Source organism: Neovison vison, chromosome 3 (assembly GCF_020171115.1).
Source record: "Neovison vison isolate M4711 chromosome 3, ASM_NN_V1, whole genome shotgun sequence".
In the NCBI taxonomy this organism is placed as follows: domain Eukaryota; kingdom Metazoa; phylum Chordata; class Mammalia; order Carnivora; family Mustelidae; genus Neogale; species Neogale vison.
The window spans coordinates 21445965-21466537 of NC_058093.1; the positions used below are offsets into that span (position 1 = coordinate 21445965).

The window sequence follows — 20573 nt, forward strand, 5'->3', positions numbered from 1 at the left end:
TTCTACAACGCTAGCATTATCTCAGCAGGAGAAGGTAGTGTTTGATGTGTTGCAACTTGTATTACATGTCCATGGAACATCTCTGGACATTACCTCAGGAGGAGGGGTTAAGAGAAGGAGGAGCTGTGGCTGAAGACATTTAATGACAGAATGAATGGAAATTCAGATTGCTGTGCAGTCAGCCTTAAACACCGACTGCACCCCCCATCTTTCTTTCACATTAATTTAAAAAATCTTATAACAAAATTCTCATAAATATATATAATTTTATTTAATTGTAGTCACAAATCAACATCTTCAAAATGACGAGGATTTTGACAGCTTGCAAAGTGGTAAAGACCCTGAAGACTGGTTTTGGTTTTACCAATGTGACCGCACACCATCAATGGAAGTTTTCAAGACCCGGCATCAGGCTCCTTTCTGTCAAGGTAACATTCCCATATTTATTGCTTCTGATAAAATCATATGGAGTGTAGTTTAGCATGAAGCAGAGGTGTCACTTAGGAAGCAAATACAGATTTGCATGTAGTTCTGAAGTGCTAACATATTAATATTGGCTTTAATATTGAATCGACTGGGTTTAGTAAATGTTCATTTTCAACTGTTCTGAGTAAAATTATGGCAGTTTTCAACCAATGTCAAGAAGGGTCACAATTCCTGTGAATATGTAAAATGTAAGTGTTCTGTTTAGGAAACAATGACTTTTAAAGGCTACCAGGGCTCGCTCTGTCTGTACAGTCACTATTGCACACAGTTAGGGTTCAAACATGAAGTTGCTTCCATGTTCATGAGCCACAGCACAGAAGGTAATTTGTTAAGCCCTGCTTTACTGGCTCACTGTAATCTTTTCTGTTTTGAAACATCATTTTTTAGGAAAAAATTTCAGAAGGAAAATATCTACATAATTCTGGTATTTGTTAACCATGATGTAGACCATTTCTTTCCTTTTTTTCTTTTCCCTCTTCGCCACATTTGGGAGTCCACATTTATTATTTTTATTTTGCAGATTAAGACTTGGAGGCAATTAGAAGCTGATAATTCTGTCCCTCTGAATGTATTTATAACTGAAAAGCAGGTCTGGGAAGAGAACATGAAGTGTTCTCCCCTACTCCCACCATTGGATTATAAAATTCCAGTGGGAACTTCTGTTCCTTCCTATAACTTTATTAAGGTATTTATTACCAGAGGCATCTGAAATTACTCCATGGGAACTTTGCCAATGAAAAACACTTTTAGTGAATATAAAGTTCAAGTAATCACAGTAGCTTTAAATAGATTTCTTCGTTAGTAGTAAGAGCTATAAAAAGTGAAGTAGAAAAAACCCAAAACAACCTTTATCTGTTGATGTAAAAATAGGTCCTAATAGTTTTGAGTGTTTTGCTAATACTTTGTATGCTCACTGGGTTGACTAAAAATGCTCCAAATGCTTCCTCAACTTCTGTTTCTTAGATGGCTCAAGTCGGGATTCAGTACGGTATTTAGCCCTGAGTGACATCTGTAGGGCTCAACCTTGCCTGTTGGTCTTTGTGGCCTCCAGTGACAGGGTGGGGAAAGAATAGGAGTAGAAAGAAAGGAAGAGAGAGGGAGATAGAAAGAGACAGAGGTGAGGAGTGAGAAGGAAAGGGAGAGAGAAATAGAGACAGAAAAAGAAAGAGAAAGAACACAAGATCTCAGGAGAAACTACCACTTTAAAATTGAGAAACCTGGAAACAGCCATTTTCTTGGATTCAGTTTAATTACAACAAGAGAGCCAGAAAGGAGATATGTTCTAAACCATCATCAAATATGCAGTGACTAGACACAAACTCTGAGAGTGACTGTTAGTTTCAGTTCAGTGTTAGCAGTATCTCAAGGGTACTCCTATATCACTGCAGAGAGACTAGATAGTAATGAAAGTAATGCCATTTACAGTTAGATGTGTCTTCTAAGACTGCAAAGTTGTCTCCCTTGGAATATCTTTTTCTTCTTACAAAAAAAAATAGGTAGGCAGGGATAGGCGTAGCTCCATCCAACACCAGAAAAAGAGAAATTGAGTGACTAGTTGAAATGGCATAGATCTGACTGACATTAGAAGCCAGTTCTCCATGATCCTAATAAGTGCTCGGTATGATCCCAACCACAACCACAACAAAATGATTTAATTATATGGATGGACTTCAGTGAAAGTAGTTCTTCTAGCTCAGGGTGGCATATGTGTTTTAAAGGTCTGCCAAAGTTCATAGCTAAGAATGACAAATTTGTAAGAGGAATAAGCCATCATTTCCGGATGTAGAAGTCATTACTCACACTCAGTCATGACTGGTCAGAGTTTTGGAGGAAAGCCAGGCATGAAAAATGGAAGTTCTTGAACTTCACAATAGCAAATTAAAATTCTGTGCAGCAGTCCAAGGGGGCTTGTGTTTTATTCACTTATTTTGGAATAGTCCTCTACCTACTTTTCTTCCTGACTTCACTTTTAAAACTCAGCTCTCCTAGGACGTTATATCCAAATTTCTTCTTTTTAGATGGACATCACCTAAAAATTATTAGGATGTGGTTACATAATGGTCAGTGAAGGGCAGTGAGAATAGACACCAAAGGTTAGTGGCATTATAGTTAGGTATAGCTAATAAATAGATTGCAGAAGATATCCTGTGGGCAGATCTATAAGCAATGCCCTATAAATTAGTCGCCTTTTCAGTGGCTTTGGAGGTCACTTTTCTTGTCCCATCATGACAGAGTGGGCTTGATGACAGCAGTAACGCACTTGTAGCTTTATGTGGCCCTTCCTTGTATATTTGTTTGTGGCCAATATTTACAAAGTGTAGCTTGCCAATAGACACAGTTGTATTTCTCTTATAGGAAAGAGGTAGGAATTTAAAGGTGCTCTACATTTAAAGGACTTAGATATCAAGGATATGCATGATCAACAGCCAGATCATACGGAAGCTTCAGAGACCTCAGTCTTTTTCTACTAGTGTAGAAAATGTTCAGTGCTCAATGCTACATTTGGCCAGTTGTAGCTGTGTAGTGGAAAATGCACTGGATGGGGAATAAAAAGATCTGGATTCTAAACCCTCTTGTGCATTTATTAATTCTCTGAACTTGGTCAAGTCACAGGTCTTCTTTGAACCTAAATTTTGTCATCAGTAGTGTAGAAACAGTTCTTGACTTACTCAAAGGATGATGTGACTTATTACATGCAATCAGTGCTTAAAAATCTATAAGATACTGGGGTACCTGGGTGGTTCAGTCAGTCATGTGTCTGAGTTTGGCTCAGATTATGATCTCAGGGTCCTGGGATTGAGCCCCATCTCCAGCCTGCGTCTAGCAGGGAGTCTGCTTGTCCTTTTCTCTCTCCTTCTACCCTTCCCCCATTCATAGTGGCTCTCAAATAAATAAATAAAATCTTCAAAAAATAATCTATAGGGCACCTGGGTGGCTCAGTGGGTTAAAGCCTCTGCCTTCGGCTCAGGTCATGATCCCAGAGTCCTGGGATCAAGGCCCACATTGGGATCTCTGCTCAGCAGGGAGCCTGCTTCCCTTCCTCTCTCTCTGCCTGCCTCTCTGCCTACTTGTGATCTCTGTCTGTCAAATAAATAAATAAATAAATCTTAAAAAATAATCTATAAAATACTGTAAAAACAAACCCCGGATACTTAAGATTTTGTGTATTTATTTTAGGAGAGAGAGAGTGCAAGGAAGTAGGGATAGGAACAGAGCAGGAGGGAAGGGGAGAACCTGAAGCAGAATCCATGCTCAATGCAGAGCCCAACGTGATGGTCCATCTCATAACCACAATATCACAACCTAAGCAGAAACCAAGAGTTGGACATTTAATCGACTGAGCCACTTGGGCACTCCAAGCCTTAGATACTAAAAAAAATAAAAAAAAAAAAACTCTGTCCTACACACTTTAGTAGAAGGACTTAGTAGACACATCAGTTTTTCATGGACCACAAATTATTATAATGACAAAATGTCTGATGAAAATTCTCAAGTATATATAATGATTTTTCACCTTTGCCTTAATATTAAATTTATCTCTAGGAAGATATTGCTTATAGTGAAATTAGACTCAAGAACTATGAAGCAAATGATCTTTACTATTTTGAATTCAACTCCAAAAGTCAGGATGTACCTCTTAATATCCTTTTTAAAGCTTCTATCCTGGGAATATACAGGAAGAATAATAAGTGGAAGTAAACGGGTAGTAAGTAGATAGTCTCTGATTTCAAGAAACTTAAAATTTAAAAATTCTGAATTCACAAGTCTTGGAAAGTCACCAAGACTAAGTAGTTTTATTTTTACTTGCAAATGAATTTGGAAATCAAAGGTATTAAATTGAAAAGGTTAAGTACTTTATGAATCGAAAAGATTCTCAGTAGGTACAGCTTCTAATATTAATCCACTTGGTTTTTAAAATGGTGACCTGTGTTACAATTAAGCCGGGAACATAACAGTCCAAGTATCCTTCTCTCTGGTACTTCAGATACAATTGAGCCCTAGAGTCATTATTCCCTTTGAATGGTTTTCATTTTGTAAGATTTTTATACTCTGTTTCCAACATTAACCTACCTATTTAGCTCAGTCTTGAAGAGCTATTGTCATTGATTAGAAATTGGCAACTACAAAAGCTCCTACAATTAAAATCATTTAGTTATATTGAAGTAGCTTTAAAGACATTCACAGGAAATAGAGTTCATTATTATATTGGATATTACATTGGATATTATATTGGAGCCTCTTTGTAGATTTTTTTAAATTAAATTTTTTATTTTTTATAAACATATAATATATTTTTATCCCCAGGGAATTAGGTCTGTGAATCGCCAGGTTTACACACTTCACAGCACTCACCATAGCACATACCCTCCCCAATGTCCATAACCCCACCCCTCTTTGTAGATATTAAAGGTGGGAATAGGAATAGGGTTATCATACACTTTCAAGAGTAACTATTGTATTAGACCTTTACTACACATACATATGGTTTTAGGGCTGGATTTCATCTAAGATGATGCAAATTTTTAGAAAAAAAATGATTATGTTTCAATTCCAACTGAATGGTTGGATAGTCTGGATGATTAGCAACTGCGTATATTTTGGGTGAATGATATTTCTTTAATTAGGAGATAGGTCCCTTTTGAACATTTTTGTTAATGTACTCTGCTTTTTATATCCCACTGCTCTTTTCTAAAGTACAGACTCATTTGTTGGTTATCAAGAATAAAACTGCCATAAAACTGTTGAAGAAGTGATAGTCAAATAGGGCCTAGATGAGGGTAGGGCAGGAGGTTAGGAGGCTAAGAAATCTGGTAGGCAAAGTGCATGTAGAAATGGCATGAGCTTGGACTCCTCCTGTTTCCTTCTCCAGCTGATGGAGATTTGAGTTTTCACTTGACCATGCTTAGCAGAATTACTGATCCTGTACAAGTGAATTTAGTGAAATAGAGAACGTTTCTTTGCCCTCACATCTTCATTTAACCTTTTCACATTTCTGACTTGTACAAAAGTTCAAGTTATAATAAAGAGTTTTCAGTATCTCTTAAGCAATGTTCATGCCAGAGCCCACTTCAAGGCTTCCTCAGTTTGCTATGCAAGAATGAACGTCCTTGATGGGACTAGCATTTTTTAGGGTATTTATAGTGACTGAAGACTGGAAAGACGCTACATGAGCCAGCATCAGACTTGGTTTTGGACTCCTTAGTCCTAGCACATCTAGTTTCCCCTTGATTTTCTTCATGTGGTCTAAATGGATTCAACTCATGAAAATATTTTCAAGACTTCTTTACTCTTTTTTCCTTTTTTGTTAACTTACTAAATATTATACACCAATCTTTTATATTTCACAGGGAGATTACTGGCTAACATACAGTTCTAATAGGTGAATCAATAAGGTCAATGTACCACTAAGAATTTTACTGAATAATTTTCATCTATGATGTAAAACTAAATAAAACCATATTAATTTATTGCCATAAAATAAAAATTGTCTTACAATATATTTTTAAAGATTTTATTTATTTATTCAACAGACAGAGATCACAGGTTGGCAGAGAGGCAGGCAGAGAGAGAGGAGGAAGCAGGCTCCCTGCTGAGCAGAGAGCCTGATGGGGGGCTTGCTCCCAGTACCCTGAGATCATGACCTGAGCCAAAGAGAGGCTTTAACCCTCTGAGCCACCCAGGTGCCCCTGTCTTATAATATTGGAGATCCCTCCTAGATTCAGGAAAATTTTACCATAAACTTACACTTTATGAACATAATTTATAATGGAACTTTTCTAAAAGCTATATTTTATTTATAATGAGAAACATAACTAGAATAAAAATTACTTATGAATCTGACTCATTTGTTTACAAATATCTGGAGCAGAGAAGTATTCAAGTAAATTAACCTTGTGAGTTTTTCCCCCCAACAATGGCTTATGTTTAACTAAAGACAGATAACTTAATATTAATGTAGGATGTGGTAAGGCTATTAACTTAGGATGCTGTAAGTCTTGATTGATTACTGCTGTTACAGTACTTTTAATTGTTGAAGTGTTAGATATTGTAACTGCAGAAAAGTCTCATTAAATATTCCACATTTAGAAATTGTGCCTTAATTCTGAATTTTAAGTGTCCTTTTTTGATAATACAACTCCAATAATGAAAAAAGAGGTTTAATTTACCAATAAAGAACACTTTAAGATTTTAACTTTTACTATATCATCTATGCAGTAATAACTGAAATAAATTCTGGCTTTAAGCTTCTTCTGTTATAAAGCTTGGTTCAGATTTATTTTATTTCTTGAGAGGATGAGTTCTGATATAAACTAATAGCTAAGAAACATCAGGTAAGCCAGAAATCAAATATGTTATATGGCTTTAGGCCTTGGTGAAAATGAAAATAAACACATGGGGCTTCTGCTTTTTCTGATATACAAATAATTTACATAGTCAAATGATTTAATAGCAATACAGTCAGATTCCCTGAGTAAATGATTTTCATTTCTACTATTAGCTTAAGGGGATTATTGCAACTATCAAGTTTTATATTCAAATCTTTTATGGAACTTATTGCTAAATTAGCTTAAGCCTTTACATTCAGAACATTTTACTGGTAAATTCTCACACCTAGGGGAAGAAACAGTGCAGTTATTCCCATTTCGCGGATGTGTAAGTGCGGGAGTTTACACAAGGACACCTGGATGTCTATTTTTGTACAAGTGAAACATATCCATAGCAAATCTGGTTAGAATTTTAATTAGGCCCAAACACCACATGGAATTTTTTAATTTGGCTTTTTGTCTACTGTGCTCATTTACTTGGAGCCATCCTTGTTGTTTAACTTGGCTTCATAATGCTCTAAATCATTTCTCCTGCTGTAATGTTATTGCTTACTCAAGAGCCCATGTATATACTATACTTTATCCTCACATAAAATAAATCATATACATTTTCCTTTCCTTTTTTCTCCTGTTTTGGTTGCATTTTGAGAACAGATTGTTTAAATTAAAGAATTAGTAAGGATTCTTGCTTTAATTAACAATTCTATTAATAGGATATTTTAGGGCAGTGACATATTTCTTTCACTTTAACCAAAATATTGTCATGTATTGTAACAAAACATACTGTTTTTCAATTTTCAGTTTGTTTCTCTTATAGTCCCATAAGCTTCACATATGCAGAAATCTAATGTGGTAGGTGTTTACTGCTAGTAATTTTGAATTGTAAGAAAAGTCTCATTTTGACTTGTTTCCACTGTCTCAAACTAATGGATCCAAAGAAAGCTGCTTCAAAGTGAAGGACCAATATCTTCAAAGTTATCCCAGAATGATGCTGTGATGTGGGATGATTAAGGAATGGGTGGATGACTTTTAATAACATAATACTGAGTGCAAAGGAAAAGCCTAAAGACAGTAATGAACACTGGGCACTTTTAAAACCTTTGTAGGTTAAATTATAAATTATGCTTGAATTTTGACTGTTACTTCCTAAGCCTAAGCTCTCTAAATCAGTTGAGCATAACACCAGGGACACATTTTCAAAGCTTTTTGAAGGAGAATTTAGCTGTGTGACTCCTATTAACAGCTGTTGCATTGTTCTTATCCTGGAAAGTGCTTTGAATCATCTACCCTTTTAAACCTGATTTCAAACTGAGAGTATTAGGGTGTAAAATTTCGGTCATCTATTTGTGGTCCCATAAAGCTAATCAGTCATCTTACTAGGAAATGAAAATGGACCCATAAATGTAGGTTTACAATGAATTTTAATTTGAAGGAAAAAATCAAAAGCCCTAAAGAGATGAGTGAGATATTTAGGGAAAATGTGAGATTTGCTTACAGCATCACATTTTTTGAGATCATTAAAAAAAACAACAACAACATTCTGTGGTACAGTAAAACGACATCAACTTCCTTGGCAGAAAAATCAACAATTAAATAGAGAATTTGTTGGAATTTCTACTTATATGCAAGCTCTCTCACAAAAATGTATTTTCATCAGAAATTACCTATGCTTTATGAAGGAATCACCAGGTTTTTTAAATATTAGAAAGTACAACACCCAAAGATTGTGCAGTTTACTAAAAGTTCCATTTAGAAAGTAATATAAGAATAGGGATCATGTAGAAATTTATGTAACTCAATTTAATTTAGAGAAAATTATAATTATAAAATAAAAGATTAAAATGAGGTAATCGAGTATACACAGAAAAATTCCATTTTAGCCTATTTAAATATTATGTGTGTGGAAAAATTTATAATCTTACAATGTTCCAACTATAAAGTTGTGAGGAAAAGTAATATTTAGTATTACTAGGACAAGGGGACTACTAATTTTAGTCTTTATCCCACAAAATCATATAAAGTCATAAGAACAGACAATTTTTGACTCCTTATTTCATAATCTAACTGGCTCCCAAATCCACAATATCTGAATGCTCCAGGCTAAAAGAAATCAAACTCTGAGCATGAGCTAGTTTTAACGCATTTTTCTTGCTACATATATTGTCTACAAAGCCTGGCCTTATTTGTCAGGGTGTGCATGAGGTGCAGGGTCCTGTTGGATGTTTTGTAAACATATTTACGTGGATGGGAGAAAAATACAATTGTGAAGGGGTAGAGATAATGTTATTAATTTCAATTTAAACATTGGTTCAAGGTCAGTCAAGAGAGATTTAGAAGGTATAGGCAAGTGTGTGTGTGTGTGTGTGTGTGTGTGTGTAGATGTGTGTGTGTATGAGTTTTATTTTAGGCAGTTGCATGCTGAACTTGTGCTTAGTGGCCCCTAAAAGTGTATGTCTGCCTCTGGACATTGAACAACTTGCAGGTACCATTGACTTTGGCCTAAGGACCTTAACTGACCTAATTTTGGCACTATGCCAAATTCACTTGAAGTCTGGGCTAATTCTTAACATTTTAGGGATACACGAAGAAAGGAAACCATTCAGGTGTCCTGCAGTGTTCCACATTTCTCTAGTAGTTTCTGGGTTAGAACCCTCATAAATCGCAGAACTTTTCTTGAGACTCACCAAAGCCTTTGAATTCTTATTGACTCGTGACTATCGTAAGTTAGGTTCTCCAGAAGCAGATATTAAATGGTGTTTAGGGAGCCAGATATTTATTAGCAGTTAATGCTGGTGGAGGGAATTTGAGGCAATGGAGTTGGGCAGAGAAGAAGTAAACTGTGATGCAGGTTTGAGAAAGTGTAGGTCAACCCGGCAGAAAGCTCTTGCCCACCAGAGTTTCCTGTGTTGGGCCGGGGCCTTCCTCTCCCTGCCAGCCTCAGTAACCAGTGTGGGCAAGGGGCTCTCCGTGCAGGGCCTGTGGCAAAGCAGCTCTCTGCAGCTGAGGCAGACCATCAGGGAACTGACTGGTGGTGACTGTCCACTGACCTCCCCCCTTGCAGCAGGGCAGCAGAGCCTTCATGAAGGGGGACTGAGCGGTGGGTCTCTATGTTCACCACATCGATAGTCCTGACAGTCTTCAGAGCTTCAGACTTAAGGGCCTGGAATTGGTGTGAAACGTTCTCAGAGCCTTCTCGTTCTCCTAAGATCACAGGATACAGCTAATGACTTAACCTTCCACTCTGATGATTTACAGACTTACAGACAGGTGATTCTCGGCTGACCTGGGCACCTGCCAGGTTATTCACGGCAGTTTTGAAAGAAAGATCTTATAAATAAATTCGAGTGAGTTTGTAATTGAAATGCTTTTTTGTTCCCATTTGAAAAGATTGGAAAGAAGAAATAGAAGTAAGCTTAGGAGAAGGAAAAGGGGCCATACGTACCTCAGCTGAAGCTGAATCCTTCTACCTGGCTCCCTGCAGAGGATAATGATAGCGGGATAGAGGGTTGTGGATTCTAAGTAACACTGACTACATTCAGAAGCCACTGTTTTTCTATTTACTACTGGAATGATCTTGACTCCTCCAAACCTCAGTTAGCTTTACTGTAAAATACAGTTCTTAACATTACCTACTTCACTGTTTTTTTGTGAAGATTAATTGAGAAAACCCATTGGTAGCTTTAGAAGCAGTGCCCAACCCATCATGTTAATTATTATTAATGAAATCTTATGAAAGGGATCAGGGTAGAGCCCTCGGTGAGGTCAATGTTCTCCCAAATCCCATTTTTCCAACATAACTTCATAATTCTACTTGCGGTAAGGTAACTTTCTCAGAACAGCAGACATTTATCTTTCAAATCTATATACACAGTTTATTTGTGCAACTATGTATAGACTTTACTAAGCATTGGTAACTATACATGCCATCTGGTTTATGCCTTAACAGGGTCTCATTACAGCAATACCAAAAGGTAGAAACAGGATCGTGACAGGTCAATCCACTTTTATAAGGCATGCTTAAGACATGGGGTGCTTTATATATATTTTTTCAAACATGATGATTATTCCAGAATTAAAATAGAAACAAAACAAAGTGGGAGATACTTTAACATATGGACACAAAGTAGAGAAAAATTGATGTATACATGTCATCTTTAGTTACTATTCTCAAATTTAGTTAAAATCTTTATTGAGTGTCAGGTATGCACCAGCACTAAATGTAAACCTCAGAAACAATATCGGTAAAAATATGGCAGCCTCAGTTTTTTGTTTTTTGTTTTTTCCAGAGGGATATAAAAACAGACTATTAGTTGTAAACTATTTGGGGATTTGGTATAGAAGTGTAATACTATGAGACTATATTAGTGAATTAAAATCAATGAATTTACCAATGACCTATAGTAAAATTTGGCAAGGATTTTACATGAAAAGTTAAGGAAGAGGGGCACCTGGGTGGCTCAGTTAGTCAAGCCTCCAACTCTTGGTTTTGGCTCAGGTCGTGATCTCAGTGGTGAGATTGAGCCCTGTGTTGTCTCTATGCTCCATGGGCAGTCTATTGGAGGTTGTCTCCTTCTTATTCTCCCTCTACCTCTTGTTCTCTAAAATAAATAAATATATAAATCTTAAAAAAAAAAAAAAGTAAAGGAAGAAAGGAAAATAATTGGGCTATGTATGCACACATAATTTATTATTCCTTTTCCCCAGTGATGGAGGCTTAGGTTTATGTTGACATTAAGATAATAATTAATATTAGTAATGGAAGCAACCCATTAGGAAGGCCAAAGAATCAAGATTAGAAATGATCTTCTAGACTCTTCTGAAGATATTATCTGTATGACACCTAGTTGGTATAGAAACCTAGGGATGCTTATGAGGTAAGGGCTGCCAACCAGCTCCAACTTATTCTTTACTTTTATCTTCCATCTTTTAGCATGAACTATGCCTATGTGGGACATCTGTCTTTGTTTTCAAGTACAAATAAGCAAGCGAACAAAACCCAGTAGCCGGTGGGCATCAGAAAATTGATTAGTAAAACCATAATATCAGCATGTGAACAACATTCAGCATCACATAATGGCCCATATTCTGTGCATTCACCAAGTATATTGTGATTATATGACTGTGTGAACAACCGTGGGCCATTTCTGTAAGGATATAAAATTAAATCGGACTTTGGATTTTCTGTCTCAGAAGTTGTGACCTAGCAGAGTAGAAGAGTAACTTAAACAATTAAAACAAAAGGTAGCACAAACAGTACACACACACATGCAGTGACAGCACAGGAAAATCAGTGGTTGATTCTGACTTGGAGGATCTTTGAAGACATATTATGAGCCGGGCTAAGAAGGATAACCAGGACAGAAACAGGCAAAGAGGAGACATTTATGCACAAAGTCTAGAGGTGGCGAGTCTAAGGGATTCCATAATGGGCCAGATGAGGGGACTTGGAATGTTAATTGGGGAACGTGAAGATTAGTGTTATGCAGTATATGTTTAAGATAACCTTTGGGGCACCTGGGTGGCTCAGTGGGTTGAAGCCTCTGCCTTCAGCTCAGGTCGTGATCCCAGGGTCCTTGGATTGAGCCCCGCATCAGGCTCTCTGTTCAGCAGGGAGCCTGCTTCCTTTCCTCTCTCTCTGCCTGCCTCTCTGCCTACTTGTGATCTCTGTCTGTCAAATAAATAATTAAAAAAAAAAAAAAAGAAAGATAACCTTTAACTTCACTGCATGGGATAGGTAGAAGCAGGGAGAGTTTGGAGACAGAGGGAACAATTGGGAGCCAATAATAAATGATGATGGAGATTTTTCTCTTGGGTGGTGACAAAAGCCAATGTAGTATGGAGTTAGTTCTTGAAGCAAGTCAGTGACAACCTATGAGTTATTAATAGTCATTATGAATTATTAGGTACTGTGTGATGAGGTGGAACTGTTTTATTTTATTTTATTATTTTTTTTGCAGTTAGAGTCCTTAACATGAGATTCAACTTCTTTTTTTTTTTTTTTTAAAGATTTTATTTATTTATTTGAGAGAGAGAGACAGTGAGAGAGAGCACGAGCGAGGAGAAGGTCAGAGAGCGAAGCAGACTCCCCATGGAGCTGGGAGCCTGGTGCGGGACTCGATCCCGGGACTCCAGGATCACGCCCTGAGCCGAAGGCAGTCGTCCAACCAACTGAGCCACCCAGGCGTCCCGAGATTCAACTTCTTAAAAGATTTTTAACTGTACAGCGCAGTTTTAGGGACAATGTTGTACAGCAGATCATTAGAACTTATTCATCTTAAACATTTGAGACTTTATGTCTGTTAGTTAGTAACACCCATTTCCCCTTCTTACCCTGGCCTCTGGCAACCACGTTTCTTCTTCCAGATTCTATATGTTTGACTATTTCAGGTATCTTATGTAAGTGGAATTATGCAGTGTTTGTCTCTCTGTGACTGGCTTACTTCACTTAGCATACTGTCCTCACAGTCCATCCATGTTGCCATGTATGACAGGATTTCCTTCCTTTTTTAAAGCTAAGTAATATTCCATTGTATGTATATACTTCCATTGTATGTATATATGCATTTTCTTTATCTACTCATCTGTTGATGGATATTTAGGTTGTTTTCACTATTGTGAATAGTGCTACAATGAAGATGAAGTTCTTCTATCTCTCTGAGATCCTTAATTCAATTCCTTGGGTAAATATCCAGAGGTAGGATTGCTAGATTATATGTTAGTTCAGTTTTACTTTTTTTGGAAAAATCTCTATACCGTTTCCCATAGTGGCTACACCAATTTTGCATTCCCATTAACAGTGGAATTATTTTTAATTGCAGTAGTAATTATTTAAGTAACTTTATTATCTAGCCTGTAGGACCAGATGTGATTTGAAAGTTGTTATTCCCAAAGGATGTTAGGAAAAGATGCCAAAGAGAGAGACCCTGAAACTCCAACATCTTACTATTAGTCTTAATATCATTGGATTTGAAAGATTTGTAAAACCAACTGCTACTAGAAAAGTACCGAAATTAGAAATCTACATTTTATAAAAGAGTTCAGCCAAAAATAAGACAAATGGAATAAGAATTCATGATGTGGTGAAAAGTAAAAACTTATATTAAGTATAAAATGAAAAAATAGGTGTTTATTTTTCCATAATAAATTTTATAATTTTCTCTATTAAAGGAAATAATAGAGAAGATCGTATGGAAGAGAGTGCATGCTTTCCTTTTTTTCTGTTATAGTGAATTCATTATCATTTAGCAGTACTAACAGTTAGTAGATTATCTGCATGAAGTGATTTTACTAAAGTGTGAATAAAGCTTAAGTATGATAATGACTTTATAAAAAGGAATTGCTGTACCCATTTACATCTCTAGTTGGTGGAATATGGAAGAGAAAAATACTGTGAAAGCAGGTGTTCTTTATTCTCTTAACTAGTCTCCCAGGAAATAAGTCACACGGAGTTAAAAGACAGTTATATATTGCCCATTGTTTTTTACCTTTGTGAGCAGTGCCTAAGAGGAATAGTTAAAATAGGACTTGCATTCTGCAAGCCAATTAGGTTACAGCGAAACAAAAATAGATCTATGTAGCTTCTTTGCCACCTGAAAGCCATTCATTCAAATATTCATTCATTCATTCATTCATTCAGTCTGTCAGTATTTGCAGGGTACTTTCTACTGGTGTGATTTTAGGGTGTAATGATACTTTCTCTTCAATCTCTATATTTAGAATCAATACAGAAATAAGACACAGTATTCAAATAGACAGCAATCTGAATATCATCTTTATTACTGCTAAAACTGTTTAGAAAACAAGGCCCAGCTCTGTAACAAAATATGTTTCTTGTAACTCCTTTCCCTGAGTCAAGTGTATTCACTCACAGCTGCTCCTCTCCTATCTTGATGTACAACTGAGAACAGGTTTCTTTGAAAAGAGAGTTAAGAAGGGCCAAGCCATGATACGCTCTAGAACTAGAGCGTATCATGCTTAGCGAAATAAGTCAAGCGGAGAAAGACAACTATCATATGATCTCCCTGATATGAGGGAGTGGTGATGCAACATGGGGGCTTAAGTGGGTAGGAGAAGAATCCATGAAACAAGATGGGATAGGGAGGGAGACAAACCATAAGTGACTCTTAATCTCACGAAACAAACTGTGGGTTGCTGGGGGGAGGGGGGTTGGGAGAAGGGGGGTAGGGTTATGGACATTGGGGAGGGTATGTGCTTTTGGGTAAATTGGAAGGGGAGATGAACCATGAGAGACTATGGACTCTGAAAAACAATCTGAGGGGTTTGAAGTGGCAGGGGGGTGGGAGGTTGGGGTACCAGGTGGTGGGTATTATAGAGGGCACGGCTTGCATGGAGCACTGGGTGTGGTGAAAAAATAATGAATACTGTTTTTCTGAAAATAAATAAATTGGAAAAAAAATAAAAAAAAATAAAAAAAATCTTACAAAAATGAAAAAAAAAAAAAAAAAAAAGAACCAAACCTGGTACACGATGCTGTTTTATCCTCTGTAACAGGGACATGGCCTATGTCGATCATATTGTATACTACATCAAATAACAAATAGTTAAGACTATGGTCCAGTAAAACTCAATAAATTAATAGTTCTTGAAAAAAAAAAAAAAAAAAGAAGGGCCAAGCCAGTCTTGCTCAATTCCATTTCCCGAAGTCACCAATCATTCCTCTTACTTTTACTTTGTGGACTGGGGTTAAATGACCTTTCCAAAGTCTCTGAAAATTAGCTTTGTGGACCAAAGTATGAATTCAGGAAGGAATAAAATGGTTTCTCCAATCACCCACTATGTGCCAATCATTGTGTTATGTGCTGGTGATGCTGTGTTGGACAGACAAGGTAGACTCTCTGTCCTTGATGTTGTCTGGTGTTGCCTATAATCTTATTGGAGAAATTAGTCATATACTTGGTTATGGGGCAGTAAATAATAAGTGCCAATTTTTGTTTAGTCTTAACTTGAGAAAGGACAAGTCTTCTACTGCTTGTTCGATTAATGCACAAAGATGATGAAACTTGGGTTTCTAACAAGTGGTAGAGTTCAGGGAGGTAGAAAGAAGGGAGGCAGAGATGAGGGTGAGAACTTGGGCATACCTCAATCTCATGGCTCTTCAAGGTTTGTTTTTCTGACAAAGTCTCCAAAGGCATCCGTAGAGTTGACCTTTAATACACTACAATTAGTCACAATTATAAAACCAAAACCAAAACTAAACAAACAAAAAACAAACCAAAAAGCCAGTGAATCCATATTTTATCAGGAAGTGGGGGGAGAGAAAGCCAAATGGTGAAAGGTGGGAGAGAGGGTCACAATTGCTCTCTCCAACCCAACTGCATTTATATTACCTCTCCTTCCCTTCCACAGAGCACAGTTTTATTCATTCATTCATTCATTCATTTAAATTCAATTAATTAACATATATTACATTATTAATTTCAGAGGTAGAGGTCAGTGATTCATCAGTCTTATATAAGACCCAGTGCTCCTTACGTCACAGGCTTTCCGTAATGCCCATCATGCAGCCACCCTATCTCTCCAACCCCGCCCCCCCCAGCAATCCTCAGTTTGTTTCCTACGATTCAGAGTCTCTTATGGTTTGTTTCTCTCTGATTTTGTTTTGTTTTATTTTTTTTCTCTTCCCCTGTGACACTCTGTTTTGTTTCTTAAATTCCACATATGAGATGATAATTGTCCCAGAGTACAGTTTTAAATAGTCCCTAATAGATAGGGCCTGGGCACACATTGGTATAGATGTGGTCAACATAGAAGAAGTAACTGACCATAGTCTATGAATTTTTTTTCCCTATAGTACTTGCTTTTCTCCAGAATTCTACTCCCTCTATATTTAAAATAATTCCTCACCTGGTTAGATGGAAAATTATACTTACTCTTATCCTGAAATAACTATATAATTTATATATTTACAATATATAATTATTTTATTTTTCAAGTCTGTGATTTAGGCATTTGGCAATCCAATGTGACTGACTTTATTGAAATGAGATTTCTAGATAGATGCTTCTTGTTCTGCTGTCCCTTGTGCTAAGGTTATTTTCCTCGTTACATTTAGGGGATGATGCTTGTTTGGGATGATAAATGATGTTGAGTGGAGAAAAGGGATTGATTTACATTCCATTAATAAAAGCAGTATAAATATCTTTTAACTGCTAACCTGAAGATGGGTACCGATACAACCCAAAATTTCTTTGTTATATTTCATCATTTTATTGTCAGTTTGATTGAGTCAATATGAATAAAAGCAACTAACAACAACACGTAACTAGTTCTTTGACTTTGAGGCACTTAAATCTAAAATTAGATAGTGAATTAAAAAGTTAAGATTTTTTATTGGCTATGATCTTGAGATTTGAAGAATATTCTTATAATTTCATATGCATTTAATTAGTGATGAAGAATTACACTATAATGAAAATGAGGACTCAATTAAAATTAGGCCACTAAGTGGATCCTGTCACACATGGAATTTAATTTTCATGAAGGTTTTACTAAGAAAAGTTCTTAGAATATTAGTCAAAGACCCAGAGGGGAAAAAGTAAAATGAAGAACTTTAAGGACATGTGAAAAGAATTGAGACTGTTCATCCCAGGTCGTCAACAACAACAACAACCACAAAACGAGGAAAAATCCAAAGTAGCCATCTGCAAATAATGCTCATATAAGTATTTATATTTTGGAGAATAGTTGTTCTCCATGTGTAATGAGAGCAAACCAGACTAAAATCCTTCATAATTCTACCAAGCATGGGTCAGAGTAAACTCACTTCAGAATTTATTGCATGCTTCCATTGCTCTACAATGACTGACAAAGAGATAGGCAGCAGCCAGTTAGACTCCAATTTCTACCTGAGTAAGGTGGGTAATCATACATGTTTATTCACCTAATTTTGGTGATCAAGAAATAAATAGCTTTCGGTGTACAAAATAACTTTTGATCCCTTTGAGTTCACCCTTCCTTACGCCTTTCACTTGAATCTGCTGTGACAAACTCATGTTTTAACACCTGAAAACAATAAGAGAAATGTAAAATAATTTTTCTTCAAGAGTCATGTGCATAAATTATCTTAAAATTAAATAGAATAAAACGGAATTGTCTTCACGTACCGGTATATTTTAGAATATACTGGGTAAGGAGAGCTTTCTCATTCTTTGTCTATGTTTGCGAAGTGAGATAAGGAATGAAACAGTTTGTTAAGTAATTCAAGCACCGTCAGCCTCTTTGATGTGAAATGCCTAGTAAATTGAATTTTGAATGATCATGGTATTTGTCTTAGCTCTGCACAACACGTATTTGTACACTTATGTACAGCACACTCACTATGCTTGTGTGGGTATAAGCATCCACTGATCTTTCCCTTCTTTGCCCCTTGTCTCCCTCAATGCCACTCATGTCTCTTTTCCAATGTAGTATCTCCACTTGATGGGACTAAATTAAACACATTATAGAACGGCATTCTTGGTTAAGCATAACAGAAAGGCAACTCAAAACAAGTATTTGCTTATTTTTAAATTCATTCCTTGACAAACTGAAAGCTGAATAATAATGATAAAAATAGTAAGAATTTCTGGTACTATGTTATTTTCTTCATATTGACACTCAATGAATCTTTATTCATGCAACAAAAATTGAATAATTATCTACTCTGTGCAGATCTAATACTCTGTCTACATGAAGTTTGTTTTCTAGGGCGTTAAGGCAGGGAGGCAATGACTGCTGTAAAGGAAAAACAGATAGAGCACGGGGGTGGGGTGGGGGTGGGGAGTTGGAGGAGTTGGGCAATGGGGGTGGGGGGGTGGGAGGGGGCAATATTTTCATTTTAAATAAGAGGGAGGAGATATGACTCACCAAGAAGATGGATGACATTTGAGCAGACTTGAAGGCATCTTCTTTTTCCTTTAAAAAAAAAAAAAAAGATTTATTTATTTATTTGAGAGAGAGCAAGCAAACACAAGTGAGAGGGGCAGATATGGAGGGAGAGAGAATCTCCAACAGACTGCGCTAAGCATAAAGTCTGACACAGGGCTTGATCTCACCACCCTGAGATCAAGACCACAGCCAAAACCAAGAGCCAGATGCTTAACCAACTGAGCCACAGAGGCATCCCTTGAAAAAGCCTTTAAATTTTGGGCTTTAAATTCAAAATTTGACATGAATTCTTTCCTAAAATTTTAATTTTTATTACTTAAAGCATAGATGGAAAAGAAAGGGTGAATTCTTTTATTAAAGAAAAATCTCCCAAAGGAAAGGGATTTTATTTATCATTTAAATTTATTTAATTTATAAATAAATTATTTATCATTTAAATTTATCATTTAAATTTATTTAATTTATAAATAAAATAAATTTTATTTATCATGTTATCTCCAGGTGCTTCAGTGATATTCTTCTGGAGGTTTCTTCCTTACCATTCTGTCACATATATAGACCTTTTGCTAAATGGAGGGTCTGGGGACATTTGTCCATGTATTTGCAGAGCCTGGTGTGGGATTTGGCACATGGTAGGAGCTCAATGAGTTTTTGACCTGAATGTGAAAGCAGTCTTCTTGACACATATATTTTTATTAAACACATAGGGACCATGTCATGATAGAGGTCCTTTACTTAGTAGAATTCATATTTATATATCCTTTGCTTACTTTTCCTGACATTATATGAATGTACAGGCTTCTCTTCCTTAAGGTTTCCTTTGTACTTTCAGCATTCAAAGTATTAAAGGGCTCTGGCAGTAGGCACTTAAATTATCCTTTAATGGTACAATCTAATTCCTAGGCTATGGACCTCTTTCTACCAGGGCGAGGCTACTAAAATATCTTACAATAGTCGCAAGGTGATTTCTTTTGGACTCATTGGAATGAAGTAGCATTTGGGGAACTATTAGCTAGAAGAGGGGATACCAAATAATAGCTCTTTGTTCAGAGTTCCTCTATCAATTCATAGATAAGTCAATTGGCACTCATCATTTTAAACTCATCAGAGGCCTATGTAGTTAAGTGGAATATAAAGGGTACCATAGGCTATAAACAGAAGACTTGTAAGAATATAATGTGTAGTGGGAAAGAGGATTGGAAGATCTATAAAAGCTGCCAAAAAGAACAAAAAATATAATTAAAGGATCAAAAAGACATATTGAACACAATCTCAGGGACTATTTCAGGCAACAGTAAATGTCTCCTCAAGTATATCTTTAAAAGACTGAAAGTAAAGTAGAAATCTGGTCCCATGGAGAGAGAAAGAAAAATGCCAAATAGAATTGTGGGAACAGGCTAACAAGAATTGGATTTGCTTATGTTAATTTTTACCTTTCTTTAAAATAATTAGATGGTGTCTAACCCAGAGATCAGACAATTTGAAATTCTTAGATGGGAAAAGGGGAAAAAAGTAAAAAAGTAAATAGATGATATTTTAGGCAGGGATGGCTTCGAGTAGGATAGATAAACTGATGGATAGAAAACAGCTGAAATTTGTAGTTTGTAGCCGTTTTGCCAACTAAGTCCAGTTGTTTTAGGTTCTATCAAAGTTACGTATTATTTAGAAGGATGTTTTCTTTCCTCCTTCCATTTTGTGAAAGCATGTAGGTTACACATGACTTCCTCAAGAACAGAAAATAATACTTTGAGGAGAAAATACTTTTTTGACAGTGAATTTTCATTACTTGGACCAAAGAATTTCACCTATTGAAACATGTCAGAGCTACCTAGGGAAATTTCCCATTAAAAATATCCCTACTGAAAGAGACGGCCC

At 36.3% G+C, this 20573-nt stretch overlaps 1 protein-coding gene across 1 annotated transcript in view; it reads left to right on the forward strand.

Annotated features, from left to right (window-relative positions):
- The first annotated feature begins 293 nt into the window (after positions 1-293).
- The window catches only part of CPS1 (carbamoyl-phosphate synthase 1), a 126218-nt gene continuing 105938 nt past the window's right edge, over positions 294-20573 (forward strand). Inside the window, exon 1 of the mRNA XM_044241522.1 lies at positions 294-428. Coding sequence (XP_044097457.1) covers positions 303-428 — 126 coding nt within the window. The 5' untranslated portion in view covers positions 294-302. The remainder of the gene's footprint in view (positions 429-20573) is intronic.